Source organism: Pelophylax lessonae, assembly GCF_965119305.1.
Source record: "Pelophylax lessonae genome assembly, chromosome: 4".
Taxonomy (NCBI): domain Eukaryota; kingdom Metazoa; phylum Chordata; class Amphibia; order Anura; family Ranidae; genus Pelophylax; species Pelophylax lessonae.
In genome coordinates this window covers 631,703,395-631,719,391 of record NC_138771.1, presented here as the reverse complement: position 1 = coordinate 631,719,391, position 15,997 = coordinate 631,703,395, and the positions used below count along the sequence as shown (strand labels likewise).

The window sequence follows — 15,997 nt, the reverse complement described above, 5'->3', positions numbered from 1 at the left end:
GATTTGGTATTCACAAATGGGGATTCGGTATATGATGTCATTGTAGGCGAAACCTTGGGATCTAGTGATCACCAGTCAGTGTGGTTTAATATAAGAACTGTGAAAGAATCACACCACACAAAAACAAAAGTTTTAGATTTTAGAAAAACAGACTTTTCAAAAATGAAATTAGTCATAAATGATTCCTTATCAGACTGGAACGGATTACATGGAGTCCAAGAGAAATGGGACTACTTAAAAGGTGCACTATTGAAGGCAACAGAAAATTGCATTAGACTTGTCAGTAAAAGCAAAAAAAGGAAGAGACCACTGTGGTACTCAGCAGAAGTGGCCCAAATCATTAAAAATAAAAAGCTAGCATTTTGTAATTATAAAAAAACCCAGAGCAATGAAGATAAGGAAATCTACAAGATTAGGCAGAAAAAGGCCAAGCAAGTTATAAGAACTTCTAAAGCGCAGGCAGAAGAAAAACTAGCTCAGTCTATGAAAAAGGGGGATAAGACATTCTTCAGATATATAAATGAAAAAAGGAAATTAAAACAAGGAATAACTAAATTAAAAACAAAGGACGGAAGGTATGTAGAAGAGAATAAAGGGCTAGCCGACTGCCTTAATGAATACTTCTGTTCAGTTTTTACAGAAGAAAAAGAAGAAGGACCTCCACTTGAAAGGATGACTAATGAATCGTTTGATGCATGTGTCTTTACAGAGGAAGACGTTCTAAGATTGCTGTCTAAAGTGAAGACAAATAAGTCACAGGGTCCTGATGAGATACACCCAAAATTATTAAAAGAGCTTAGTGGTGAGCTGGCAAAACCATTAACAGATTTATTTAACCAATCATTAGTAACAGGAGTCGTCCCGGAAGATTGGAAATTGGCAAATGTCGTGCCCATTCACAAAAAAGGTAGTAGGGAGGAATCGAGCAACTATAGACCAGTGAGTCTGACATCAATAGTAGGCAAATTAATGGAAACCCTATTAAAGGATAGAATTGTGGAACATCTTAAATCCCATGGATTGCAAGATGAAAAACAACATGGGTTTACTTCAGGGAGATCATGTCAAACAAATCTTATAGATTTTTTTGACTGGGTGACTAAAATAATAGACGGCGGAGGTGCAGTAGACATTGCATATCTAGATTTTAGTAAGGCTTTTGATACTGTACCACATAGAAGACTTATCAATAAACTACAGTCATTGAGCATGGACTCCCATATTGTTGAGTGGATTAGGCAGTGGCTGAGTGACAGACAACAGAGGGTTGTAGTCAATGGAGAACATTCAGAACAAGGTCATGTTACCAGTGGGGTACCTCAGGGATCTGTACTGGGACCAATTTTGTTTAATATCTTCATAAGTGATATTGCAAAAGGCCTCGATGGTAAGGTTTGTCTTTTTGCTGATGACACAAAGATATGTAACAGGGTTGATGTTCCTGGAGGGAAATGCCAAATGGAAAAGGATTTAGGAAAACTAGAAGAATGGTCAGAACTCTGGCAACTGAAATTTAATGTGGATAAGTGCAAGATAATGCACCTGGGGCGTAAAAACCCAATGGCAGAATATAGAATATTTGACACAGTCCTGACCTCGGTATCTGAGGAAAGGGATTTAGGAGTAATTATTTCAGAAGACTTAAAGGTGGGAAGACAATGTAATAGAGCAGCACGAAATGCCAGCAGAATGCTTGGATGTATAGGGAGAGGTATAAGCAGTAAAAAGAGAGAAGTGCTTATGCCGCTGCACAGAACACTGGTGAGACCTCACTTGGAGTATTGTGCGCAGTACTGGAGGCCATATCTCCAGAAGGATATAGATACTCTAGAGAGAGTTCAGAGAAGAGCTACTAAACTAGTACATGGATTGCAGGAAAAAACTTACCAGGAAAGGTTAAAGGACCTTAACATGTATAGCTTGGAAGAAAGAAGAGACAGAGGGGATATGATAGAAACCTTTAAATACATAAAGGGAATCAACTCGGTAAAGGAGGAGAGCATATTTAAAAGAAGAAAAACTATCACAAGAGGACACAGTTTTAAACTAGAGGGGCAAAGGTTTAAAAGTAATATGAGGAAGTATTACTTTACTGAGAGAGTAGTGGATGCATGGAATAACCTTCCTGCAGAAGTGGTAGCTGCAAATACAGTGAAGGAGTTTAAGCATGCATGGGATAGGCATAAGGCTATCCTTCATATAAGATAGGGCCAGGGACTATTCATAGGATTCAGATATATTGGGCAGACTAGATGGGCCAAATGGTTCTTATCTGCCGACACATTCTATATGTTTCTATATGTAAGGTGCTCTGGTCAGATGAAACCAAAATCAAACTTTTTGGCAACAATGCAAAACGTTATGATTGGCGTAAAAGCAACACAGCTCATCACCCTGAACACACCATCCCCACTGTCAAACATGGTGGTGGCAGCATCATGGTTTGGGCCTGCTTTTCTTCAGCAGGGAAAGGGAAGATGGTTAAAATTGATGGGAAGATGGATGGAGCAAAATACAGGACCATTCTGGAAGAAAACCTGATGGAGTCTACAAAAGACCTGAGACTGGGACGGAGATTTGTCTTCCAACAAGACAATGATCCAAAACATAAAGCAAAATCTACAACAGAATGGTTCACAAATAAACATCCAGGTGTTAGTATGGCCAAGTCAAAGTCCAGACCTGAATCCAATCGATAATCTGTGGAAAGAACTAAAACTGCTGTTCACAAACGCTCTCCATCCAACCTCACTAAACTCGAGCTGTTTTGCAAGAAGGAATTGGCAAAAACGTCAGTCTCTCGATGTGCAAACCTGATAGAGACATACCCCAAGCGACTTACAGCTGTAATCGCAGCAAAGGTGGCGCTACAAAGTATTAACTTAAGGGGGCTGAATAATTTTGCACGCCCAATTTTTCAGTTTTTATTTGTTAAAAAAGTTTGAAATATCCAATAAATTTCGTTCCACTTCATGATTGTGTCCCACTTGTTGTTGATTCACAAAAAATGAGTTTTATATCTTTATGTTTGAAGCCTGAAATGTGGCAAAAGGTTGAAAATTTAAAGGGGGCCGAATACTTCCGCAAGGCACTGTATATATATATATATATATATACACATACACACATATATATATACACAGTGCCTTGCGAAAGTGTTCGGCCCCTTTGAATATATATGTGTGTGTGTATATATACATATATATATATATATATATGCATACCCCTAACCCAAAATCTGCATAGTGGGGTCACCCTGACATGGAAGAGTTCGGTCACCCTGGCATGGCAGGCAGAGTCAGCTAAACTACACTACGGTCACCCTGACATGGAAGAGTGCGGTCACCCTGGTATGGCAGGCAGAGTCAGCTAAACTACACTACGGTCACCCTGACATGGAAGAGTGCGGTCACCCTGGTATGGCAGGCAGAGTCAGCTAAACTACACTACGGTCACCCTGACATGGCAGAGTTCGGTCACCCAGGCATGGCAGAGTTAGGTCACCCTAAAATCCGGTCACCCTGACACTTAAAAGTATCCCTACAGAAACTAGATTATTGAATCTAACTATAGTGGTATATAGTACCCTAACTACACTGCATATCCCTTTCCTCACACTAAAAGAACAGCTCCATACAGCAGGAGAAACACAAATGCTTCCGCTCTCTTCAAAAGCCTCTGTATTACAGTGCTAGAGGTTAGGCGGGGCTATATTATATACTGGGGGCTTATTCACACCTGATTGGCCTCTGGACCCCGTAGTCACTCCAATCACATTCCCAGCAGACTCCTGCCCCCTTCATTGGCTTTTACTGATGTTTCTGGGCCAACCACTGGCTTTTAAAGCCCACTTCCTGTCCCATTGCATTTTGGGCGGTTCTGGCGACCGAATTTCGAACTTTTACCGCAAAAAGTTTGGAATTCGGCCGAATTTCGAACACCCGATGGTCGACCCGAACCGTTCAATCATCCCTATTTGAAACATTGGGGTTGATTTACTAAAACTAGAGAGTGCAAAATCTGGTGCATCTGTGCATGGTAGCCAATCAGCTTCTAACTTCAGCTTGTTCCTGGTGAAATTTGAACCACCTAGTGGTTTTAGGTGTGGTTTGTGTGTGTGTGTGTGTGTGTGTCTGTCTGTCTCTTTAGCTAACCAGTAGTGCTCTGTGAATCCTATTTAAGTCTAATTTTTTTTTTGTTAAAAATAACAAACATGTCACACTTACATACTCTGTGCAGTTGGTTTTGCACAGAGCAGTCCCGATCCTCCTCTTAACGGATCCCTCTTCAGTGATCCTGCCCCCTCCTGTTTAGTGCCTCCACAGCAAGCAGCTTGTAATGGGGAAACCGGAGCCCGCAGCTCTGTGTGTGATTCAGACATGGAGCCACGAGCCGGCCCCACCCCCTTTCTCTCCTCATTGGCTCAATGACTTTGTTTGACAGCAGCGGGAGCCAATGGCGCAACGCTGCTGTCTCAGCCAATGAGGAGGGGAATCCCGGACAGTCGAGACACTCCTGCAACATTGCTGGATCTAGATGGGCTCAGGTAAGTATTTGGGGGGAGCTGGGGGGGGGCTTCTGAATAAAGAAGGTCTTTTATCTCAATGTATAGAATGTATTAGGATTAAAAAAACCTTCTGCCTTTAGAACCACTTTAATTTTCTTTATTATTTAACATTTTAGATAAAGTGGGGAAGGGTTAAAACACCTGCCAGGTGTTTATTGCTGTCTGTTTCCCTGTTTGGGATTTTCACCCTCTTTATTTGTCCTGGTGACCGTTGTCACTAAGGCAGGAAATGATGGGAAATCTAAAATTGTACAGTTGTGCATGTAAAAGGGGGTGAGAGGAAATCATAAAATGGGAACGCCAACTGTGGTTTTAAAAGTGTCTTTTAACCAGTTCTGGACCGAAAGGTTTTACCCCCTTAACCGCTTGCCGACTGCGCACAGTATATTTACTGCGGCAGTCAGCCCCTCACAGGCAGAGCAACGTAGGTCTATGTCGCTAGTCTGTGAGGGTCTCAGGAGCGAGCGCCGCCTGAGGCGCGTTCCCGCGCGGTCACAGACCCCCCCGCACGTGTGACCGGCGGACCCGATCGTCCGCCGGTCACTTGCGATCGTCGGTGGAGAGGGAGAAAGGCAGACGGCTAATGTAAACAAGCCGCCTGTCATTCTCCCCGGTGTATGAATGATGATCATTCGGTTCTACTATGTAGAACCGTTGATCACTCTTCATCAAGCCACAGCCAATCGCAGTTAGAATCACGCCCCTAGGGACACACATAGCCCCTCCCTCTCAAAAAAAGTTAACCCCTTCACTGCCAGTGTATTTTTACAGTAACAGTGCATATGTATAGCACTGATTACTGTAGAAATGTCATTGGTAACCCAAAAAGTGTCAAAAATGTCAGTCAAGGGTCCGATCTGTCCGCCGCAATGTCGCAGTACTGCAAAAAAAAAATCGCAGATCGCCGCCATTACGCGTTAAAAAAAAATGACAAAAATCTTTCCCTTTGTTAGTAAACACGATAACTTTTGCGCAAACCAATCAAAATACGCTTTTTGCGATTTTTTTTTTACCAAACATATGTAGCATAAAACAAATTGGCCGAAAATGTTAAAAAATTTTGATTTTTACATATTTTTGGGGGGAATTTCATATAAAAAAATGTGAAAAATATTGTAATTTTTGCAAAATTTACGCTCTTTTTTTTTGTTTATAGCGCATGATCAAAAAATCGCACAGGTGATCAAATACCACCAAAAGAAAGCTCTGTTTGTGGGAAAAAAAGGACTTCAAATTTGTTTAGGTACAGCGTCGCATGACCGCGCAATTGTCCGTTAAAGTCACACAGTGCCGAATCGCAAAATAGGCCCTGGTCAGGAAGGGGGTAAAATCTTCCGGGGCTTAAGTGGTTAATGACCAGGCCATTTTCTGTGTTTTTTAACTGACAATTGCGTGGTCGTGTAACGCTGTACCCAAATAAAATTGATGTCCTTTTTTTTCCCACAAATAGAGCTTTCTTTCGGTGGTATTTTTTTTTTTTTATTTCTTTATTGAGAGCAAAGCACCGTACAAAGAGGCAATAGGAGGATGAGAAGAAAGTCACTCCAACCAACAGAAAAAGTCAACAGTTAAATACAGCAGCAGCTGGCGACAGGCACGTAATGACAATGTGCAGACATATTCAGGTGCTATATAAGAACAATTTTTAAATATAGAAAAGGAAGGTGCACACGGTGCATATTCATGCCAGGGGAGGCGCGAAGACGTGCCGCCAACCCCGTTCCGAGGGCACCTTACACATCGCCTAGACAAAGCGGGTCCTGATACACAGATGATGTACTGGCAATAGGGATGCACCGAAATGAAATTCTTGGCCGAAGCCGAAGCCGAATAATAATAAAATGTTTGGCCGAAGGCCGAATACCGAACGCGGTGTTTTGCATTTTTTCCATTTATTTTGCTAATTTTTTGTCCTCTCTCTTGTCCTCTCGTGTCTCTCTCTCTCTCTTGTCCTCTCACTCTCTCTCTCTCTCTTGTCCTCTCACTCTCTCTCTCTCTCTTGTCCTCTCATGTCTCTCTCTCTCTCTCTCTCTCTCTCCCTAAATGTTACTGTAGGGAATGGGATTCAGTGCACACTGCAGCCTTGTACCATAGGGTTAATGTTAGTGACACTGTAGGGATTGGGAAGGATGCTGGGAATGGAAATCAGGAAGCATGCAGGCAGCCTTGTAAATTTTAATTGCAGATACAGGGCACTGGGCAGGTCAGGGTTAATGTGGTAACATCAATTACTCAGTGACAGTCAGTCAGTGTCAGTGTGGAATCGATCAGATTATACAGTGACAGACAGTCTCTCATAGTGGTGGTAGTAGGAGGCTGGAGGTGGACTAGTAGGAGCCTGGAAAGGAGCACAGCCGCATACATACATTACTCACTCGTGCACTGCAGCCCGCCCCACACATTCAGTGAGTCTTACTCTCCTCCCTAGTTTTTTCAATGGCACATTCAGGAAGCCAATCACGCTGTGAGTAGCGGCACAGCGGAACCAATCAGGTGTGCAGGCACGCGTGATTGGTTCGCTGTGCAGCTAATCACGGCGTGATTGGCTTCCTGAATGTGCCATTGAAAAAACTAGGGAGGAGAGTAAGACTCACTGAATGTGTGGGGCGGGCTGCAGTGCACGAGTGAGTAATGTATGTATGCTCACCGCTGAAGTGTCCCGGCTTCCCCTGCCTAACACGGAAGTCTGTGAGTCCTCCTGTCCTCCTCCGAGTCCCTTCCCCCTGTAAATATCGTGACCTCGGCGATATGAATATCGCCTACGGCCACAGAACGATAGTCAATATCATATCGACTATCGTTCAGCCCTATTATTCGGCACAAAATTATTCGGCCTTTTGACTTATTCGGCCGAACACCGAAAGTGCTATTTTTTCTATTTTCGGCCGAATAATGTTCGGCCGCCGATTATTCGGTGCATCCCTAACTGGCAACAAATATAAAGCATTGTGAAAACAGAGGGAGAGGTGGGAAGACACAGGTTGGGGGGGGAGGGGAGGATGAGAGAGGGGAGGAAAGGAGGAAGGGACGGAAGTAACAAGCTTTTGGTGGTATTTGATCACCTGTGCGATTTTTATTTTTTGCGCTTTAAACAAAAAAAAAGAGCGACAATTCTGAAAAAAACACAATTTGTTTTCACATTTTGCTATATAACATTCCCAATTTTAAAAATGTAAAAATCAAATTTTTTCATCATTTTGGCTAATTTGAATTCTGCTACATATTTTTGGCAAAAAATAAAATCCCAATAAGCGTATTATGATTGGTTTGTGCAAAAATTATCACATCTAATCTAGGGTAAAGATTTATGGCATTTTTATTATTTTTTTTTACTAGTAATGGCAGCGATTAGCGATTTCTAGCAGGACTGCGACATTGCAGCGGACAGATCGGACCCCTAACTGACATTTTTGACACTTTTGGGGGGACCAGTGACATTACTACAGTAATCAGTGCTAAAAGTATGCACTGTTACTGTAATAATGATACTGGCAGGGAAGGGGGTTAACACAGAGGTGATCAAAGGGTTAAGTGTGTTTACAACAGCAGACCGTCATTTTCTCTCAGTGGGGAACGATCGCGGGTGCCCGGCGGCAATTGCGACCGCCCATCCCATGAATCGCCTTCCCCACTTCCTAATAGGGGCGGGTGCACGCCTCCCGTGGCGTGCACGTACCCTCAGGAGCGCTTCCACAAACCGACATACCCATACATTTGCGCAGCCGAGCCAGCCTGCCGCAGTTTATCTGCGATAGTCGATCGGGTAATGGTTAAGGAATGCTCTTTCAATTTTCTAATGGTTAGTGGGGTCAAATGGATGATTGTTTTTGACTGCAATAACAAAAAATTTTTTTGAAGGAGCAAGACATATTTTCTCAAAGGAAAGACTTTCTAACAGTGAATGTGGTCTCCATCTGGGAAAGTCCATTCAATCCAAAATCCAATGTTTAAAATCCAACATTCATCGAGCCATGTACTGAACTGATGAGAATGTTTGTACAATCGTTCATATGAACATTCATTTGAAAAACTGGATGGCCACAATAAGAGAGGATTATTTCTCTCTTTATAAAGAATAGGTACATTTGCCCAGAGGGGACCCATGCAGAAATAAAATCCTTCCAGAAGTGTAATACATTTCCTTAAAGTGATTGTAAAGTGCTATTTTTTCTTTTCTTCACAAAAAATAACAAGCATGTTATACTTACCTGCTCTGTGCAGTTGGTTTTGCACAGAGCAGTCCCAATCCTCCTCTTCTCGGGTCTCTCTTCTGTGCTCCTGGCCCCTCCCCCATGTCGAGTGCCCCCACAGTAAGCTGCTTGCTATGGGGGCACCCAAGCTGAGTCACAGCTCCCTGTGTCCATTCAGGTACAGAGCTGCGGCCCGGCCCCACCTCCTCTCTTTCCTGATTGGCTGACTGACTTCGACAGCAGTGGGAACCAATGGCACTGCTGCTGTGTCTCAGCCAATCAGGAGGCAGAGTCTCGGACAGCCGAAGCACTCGTGGACATCGCTGGACAGAGATAGACCTTAGGTTAGTATTAGAGGGTTGAGGGGGGCTGCCACACACAGAAGACTTTTTATCTTAATGCAAAGAATGTATAAGGATAAAAAAAACCTTCTGACTTTACAACTCCTTTAACCTCCCTGGCGGTATGATTCTGTCAGGAATTCTGTACCAAAAGCGGTACAATTTTTTTCATGGAAATTTGGCGTTATGTATTATAGGCCTACAATTCTTAGTAATTACTGACTTAAACCTGACCAAAACAAGAGTCTAGTAGACATCCCAGATGTGATAAATTTGAAACACAAATGCATGAATTATAATCAAATCAATAATATAATTTTATTATATAATATATAATATATATAATAAAATTATATTATTGATTAGATTATAATTCATGCGTTATATATTATATATATATATATATATATATAGATATATATATATATATATATACATATATATATATACATACACATACATATACTGTGTATATATATATGTATGTGTATGTATATATATATATATATATATATATGTAATATATTTAAATAAAAAGTGTTATGTGTTTGTGTTTTGTGCAACGTTTTGAATTTCCCTCCCAGTTCCGCTCCCATGCAGCATTGCTGCTGCAGGGAACGGAACTAGGAAGTCATCAGACCGACGGAGGAGCGGCAGGACTCTCGGCTGGCGGTCACAGCAATGGGAGATCCTCGCTGGATCGCCAGGAGAAGGTAAGAGACAGCGCTGCGCGCTCTGCACATCTACCCCAAGCGTGACTCGGGGATATCGATCCTGGACTAAAAAATCCACCCCGAGTCACGCTCGGGGATACCGCCAGGGAGGTTAACCACTTGCTGACCGCCGGCAGTACATATACTGTGGCAGGTCGGCTCTGTCCTGCGAAACAACGTAACTGTATGTCGCTTCGCAGGACCGCGAGTGGGAGGTGCAAGCGTGTGCCCATTCGTCACAGGGGAAGTTGATATATGGGTCTGGCGGCACCCATGATCCCTCCCCGTGAAGACAGAACGACAGCCTGGCGTGGCAAACACGACACACCGCTGTTCTGTCAGCAATGAACACAAGGATCCTATGTACCTCCTATTTAGTCCATCCCCCACACAGTTAGAAAGCACCCCCTAGGGACACATTTAACCCTTTGAAAATATAGCTTTTTTTTTTTTTCAGAATTGTCGCTCTTTTTTTATTTATAGAGCAAAAAAATAAAAATTGCACAGGTGGTCAAATACCCCCAAAAGAAAGCTCTATTTGTGAGAAAAAAAGGACATCATTTTAATTTGGGTACAGCGTTGCAAAACTGCAGAAATTGACAGTCAAAATAACGCAGTGCCAAATCGCAAAAAATGGCCTGGTCATTGAAGGTGGAAACCTTCCGGTCCAGAAGTGGTTAATTAGTCTGAAAATAAAACAGCCTTAGATATGCTTTACCTTAACCTCACAAGGATGTTGCTAATAAATTTTGTTCTTATCTGTTAGATAAAACAAATTCCTTAAACATCATCCAGCCAGAGGAAGCTGAATTCTATCCTCCCACAACAATCAATTGCAGCTTCACTGTACAAGAGAAGAGCAGTGTTTTAAGCACAGAAATCTACTGGATGATCGGAGACCCAAGAGAGAACTACGTCTACCATCCAAACCCGGACTACATACACCCGGATTACAAGGGAAAGACCAGATTGGTGGATGGCTCCAATCTTCTTCTACAAGACTTCCATGGGACAGATAACACCACCTTCTACTGCCGAGTCATAATAAGACGATGCTTGGCTACTGAAAGAGATAAGAACCGCATACAGACAATCTTAGAAGAAGGTCATGGAACAAGTTTAATAGTTAAAGGTACATACTAACTATCATAATGTAAAAAAGGTATTACAGTATTCAAAACAAGAAAAAAGCTGTATTTAGAGCATATAGGCATATTTTGGGCGATGATTACTGCTTTCGTTTCAAACGTTTTTTATTAAAGCAGAAGGAATGTAGTACAAAACAATATCAATAGGTAATAATGGTACATAACAGAAGTGTACACGTCAAAATTACATTATTAAATTTGGTGTAGTACATCTGGTGAGTGATTTTGGCCATGCATATGATATAATTTATGCAGGTCAGATGTCAGTGAGCGGATATCTGCCAGTCGTTTACATTTGGCCTGAGTAGCTATCTCTATTAACTTACCCCTCATCACTGCCTTATGGGCAGCCCAGAGCATAGGGGGTGACACCTCACCATTATCATTAAGGGCAAAGTACTCACGCAGATGGTCAGTTACTGTGGTGAATGTCTCTAAATTAGAGAAGATAGAGTCGTTCATCCTCCAGTTCGACGCAGAATACGGAAGGCCAACATGATCCGTATTAAAGGATACTACATGATGGTCAGACCATGGGCATACATGAATATCCGCCGATGTGGAATTTGCCAACAAGACTGGTGTACTAAATATATAGTCTAACCTAGCATAACTATCATGCGGGTGCGAGTAATGAGTAATGAGAGATGCTCTAGACTCTATATTGTCTTCGGCCACGGAAAAATCTCTTAAGTGGGCAAAAGCTAGGTTCCTTCTGCACAGTAATACTGCCTCGGCCATGTTCACCAGGAAGCTCCACCAGTCTCTCCAACCGGCACATGTATATAAGGTAAGGGATGAGGGAGACAACTTGGTCTCACATCCTAAGGAAGTACTTGATGTATTCTCACGATTTTATAAGAAGTTGCTTTCTCCCCCAGAGATCAACAACCCAAATATATCTTACTCATGGTTAAACAGCCTGAAGTTACCTGTCCTAACTGAGGAGCAGCTTGATAGTTTGAATGCCCCATGTACAGAAGCAGAAGTTGCGACTGTGATCAAGTCCCTTAAAACTTCTAAAGCCCCAGGCCCTGATGGCTTTACGTCCACATATTATAAGAAATTTGTAGATTTTTTATCCCCTAAATTGGCACAGGTTTTTAATTTTATTCTACAAGGCAACTCTCTTCCCCCGGATATGCTGCATGCCAACATGACTTTAATTCCTAAACCCAATAAGGATCACTCTTTCCCCCAAAATTACAGACCGATCTCTGTCCTTAATAATGATCTCAAGATTTTTGGAAGACTGTTGGCAGCTCGCTTAGCCCCCATTATTTCATCTCTGATTGCTCCAGAACAGACTGGTTTTATTCCATCCAGACAAATAACGGATAATATCCGACTAGCCTCTAATATCATTCAGGATGCAGATCTATTCCACCGTAAGGCCTTGATATTGGGACTTGATATCAACAAGGCATTTGATAGTGTGCTTTGGCCTTATTTAGACGTCATCCTGGCGAAATTTGGTTTTCGGGGGGCTTTTGTGCATGGCTTTAAGGCATTATACAGGGATCCCCAGACTAAAATAAAGCTGCCAGGCTGCTCCTCTGACCTTTTCACGCTGGGTAGGGGTACCAGGCAGGGGTGCCCCCTATCACCACTAATCTTTGCACTGGCCATGGAACCCCTGGCCAGAGCTATCTGTGAGGATGCAGCAATAAGGGGATATAAGAAGGGCCTAGAGGAACATAAGATTAGTTTGTACGCGGACGATGTACTGGTTTTCCTCCCGGACCCTCTGGGCTCCCTCCCTAGACTGGTACAGGTATTGGGGGAATTTGAGGGAATTTCAGGATTAAGCGTTAACCTCTCTAAGTGTTCAGCCCTATCAGTAAACATACCTCAAGAAATGATAGATACCGTAACTGCCAGATTTGGTTTCCCAGTCTCAAAACAATCCTTACAGTATCTTGGAGTGCGACTGGCTCCATCCCTATCAGCCATTTATAGCAATAACTACCCTCAAGCTTTCACTAAAGTGAGACAGTGGTTGTCCCTCTGGCATTCTTTCCCGATCCCATTTATGGGCAGGATAGTAGCAGTTAAAATGTCTATATTGCCTAAATTGCTATATCTCTTCCGTACCCTGCCAATAGCGCTCCGGAGAGGGGACGTGGAGGACATACAAAGGGAAGTGAGCAGGTTCATATGGAAAGGTAAGAGGCCCAGGTGTGGGAAGCCCACAGTTTTTAGACCTCTCTCTCAGGGAGGGCTGGGGGTCCCTAACCTGTGGCACTATTACCTAGCGGCTAGATTGGCCCAAACCGCACAATGGCATGCAGGTGCCCCACAGCCTCCTTGGCTGAGGTTCGAAAATGAATCTGTTCGCCCCTTCAACCTTCAGGGCCTGCTTTGGTCCTCCATGTCGCATCCTCGGGATGACAAGCAGCTTAATAGCATAGTGTGGCATACCCTAAAACTTTGGTCTACCTGTCATGACAGGTACCAGCTGCGCTCCTCTAGACCTCCATTGATGTCCTTTATGGGTAATAAAAGTTTTACACCAGCATTCACGTCTCCGGACGACTATAGCTGGTGGGTGCAGCACTCCTTGGTCGCCCTCCACGCCCTGTTCCGAGACAACTCCTTCTATTCATTTGAAGGCCTTAGAAACAATTATCAAATCCCAGATTCTGAATCCCGTAGATTCCTTCTAATTAGAGACTTTTATGGCTCCCAGGGCCCTTTGACGGGCAACCTTGAATCCTCTTTATTTGAACTTATCAGCCGTACCTCATCTAGAGATAGAGGAGTGGTCTCGAGATTATACAGTTACCTTAATGGACTTCACCTCCCAGACAAATCTCGGGCCATGCTGGCGTGGGAGGCTGATCTTGGGGTGGAGTTTTCAGTTGAATCATGGTCCTCCATGTTACAAAATATGCATAAATGTACTAAATCCATGTCAGTAAAGGACACAGTAGTGAAGCTCCACACTAGGTGGTATTTTACTCCAGACAGGGTTCATAGATTTTACCAGGGAGTCTCCGACCGTTGCTTTCGAGGCTGTGGAGCCACAGGCACCATACTTCACACCTTTTGGGAGTGCGGTAGATTGACGGCTGTGTGGAATAGAGCATCAGAAGTAGTCTCTCAAATGTTGAACTCTAGAATATCCATTACCCCTCAGATGGGACTTTTGTTTGCTAAAATTCCTAGTGCCCCGGCACCAACTCAAAGATTAGCGCATACGCTATGTTGCTCGGTGCTGTGGGCTGTGGCCCTTAACTGGCGGTCGGAGACGGTCCCTTGGACTCAGGTATTGTCAAGAATGGAGGCGATTAGAAGTATGGAGAGGGTTCACCACACCTTATATGACACTATGCATATATTCCATAAAAAATGGGAGAACTGGTCCACGGTCTGATGTATTTCAGACCTTATAGGATTTCCTTAAATCAGCGCCCAGTGGTCTACGTGGGGGTCATACCCCCTACCAATGTTTTCTTTTTTTTGATTCTATATGTCAGGAACATTTTGTTAATGTTATTTTTGTTCATTTTCCCTAAGTATGCATAAATGGAAATCGGTATAGTTGGACTCTGGAGGTGACTTTAGTTTGTCCTTCCGTTTCCTATGTTCTCTACGAATGCATGTCTACATCACCGCTTATAAAGCATACTACACCGCCACTTTACATATCATTATATGTCATATGATATATTTTCTTCTCCCCTTTTATTACTACGTGATATGTAAGACACTTGTTTGGAATAACATGTATTTGCACAGCTCAGATATGTCATACTTTGATTTTGTTGCTTGTTGGCTTTTTTGTGTTTACAAAGCTCAATAAAACGTTTGTATTCAAAATTACATTATTAACAGCAAGCAGTAGCATAACAAACAGGTTTAAGAATAGGAAAGGGGCAAGCTGGGCGCCCCGGCATACAAGTACAAAGGATAGTCACATTGTATAAGGGCGGCTGGGGTTAGGGCAAAAAGGGAGGCCGTAGTACAGCAAAACTTGGTGGTCCAGCCACAACAGGGAAACAAAGTAGGTAGCGGCCAACTCGAGGCAATATGGGGGGGGGAGAAAAAGAAGAAAGAAAGAGGGGCAAGAAGGATAGGGGGGAGGGGAAGGAAGGTCAAAACAGTGGAGGGGGGATGTGTGGGGGAGGAAGGGTGCCCGGAGGGAGTCCCGAGCCACTTATGAGGTTCAGATTGACAATACCAGTAGGGTATCGGTGACCAGAGGTCAAGCTAGTACAAGGGATTCGTCAAAGCCTATCTGTAGACAGTTGTCAGTCCGCGGTTTCCAGAGCTTTTCGTAAGGTATAAGTTTATCCAGCAGGATAGCTTCAGTTTTAGCATGGATCATAGCTGGAGTGACTCTATTTTTCATAGTCAGGAAACAAAGGGTGACGTTTTCCAGGCCTTCGCTATGGTCTGTTTGGCAGCCGTGGTGATATACAGAAAAAGTTTAAACTGGCGACGTGTGAGATCAGGTGGCTTGTAGTTCAGGAGCGCAGAAGCAGGATCAGGGGTAAGGGATGTGTGGAAGACAGTAGATAAAACCCGATACACTTCGGACCAAAAGGCACGGACCGTGGGGCATTCCCACCAAATGTGTGCATGGGTACCTGGAGACCACGAAAGCAACGAGATGATTACTGCTTTCATCTCCATCATTAGTTATGCTGTTTAGCTTAAAGTGGTTCTAAAGGCAGGAGGTTTTTTTTTTACCTTTGTGAATTGTATGCATGAAGGTAAAAAACCTGGGTGCAGCTCTCCCCCAGCCCCCCATGTACTTACCTGAGCCCCATCTCGATTCAGTGATGTACGTGAGAGCAGCGGGTCTCCTGGGTCTCTCTTTCTCCTTATTGGCTCACACAGTAGTGGAAACCATTGGCTTCTGCTGCTGTTAATCACAGCCAGTGAGCCATTCACAGGAGTGTGGCTCCCATGGCAAAAGGCTTGCTATTGGATGATCGAGGCTGGTAAGGTTAACAGTAAAAGAAAATAAAGTGCAGCGCTATAAAATTACAAATAATGGTATGGGAAAAATTCTGGTCAAGAGCCACGGGGA

General features: G+C 43.3%; 1 protein-coding gene across 1 annotated transcript in view; it reads left to right on the top strand.

Annotated features, from left to right (window-relative positions):
• Positions 1–15,997, top strand: part of LOC309552374 (uncharacterized protein) — a 51,486-nt gene that overhangs the window by 20,098 nt on the left and 15,391 nt on the right. The window contains exon 3 of the mRNA XM_082253308.1: positions 10,578–10,943. Coding sequence (XP_082109434.1) covers positions 10,578–10,943 — 366 coding nt within the window. The remainder of the gene's footprint in view (positions 1–10,577; positions 10,944–15,997) is intronic.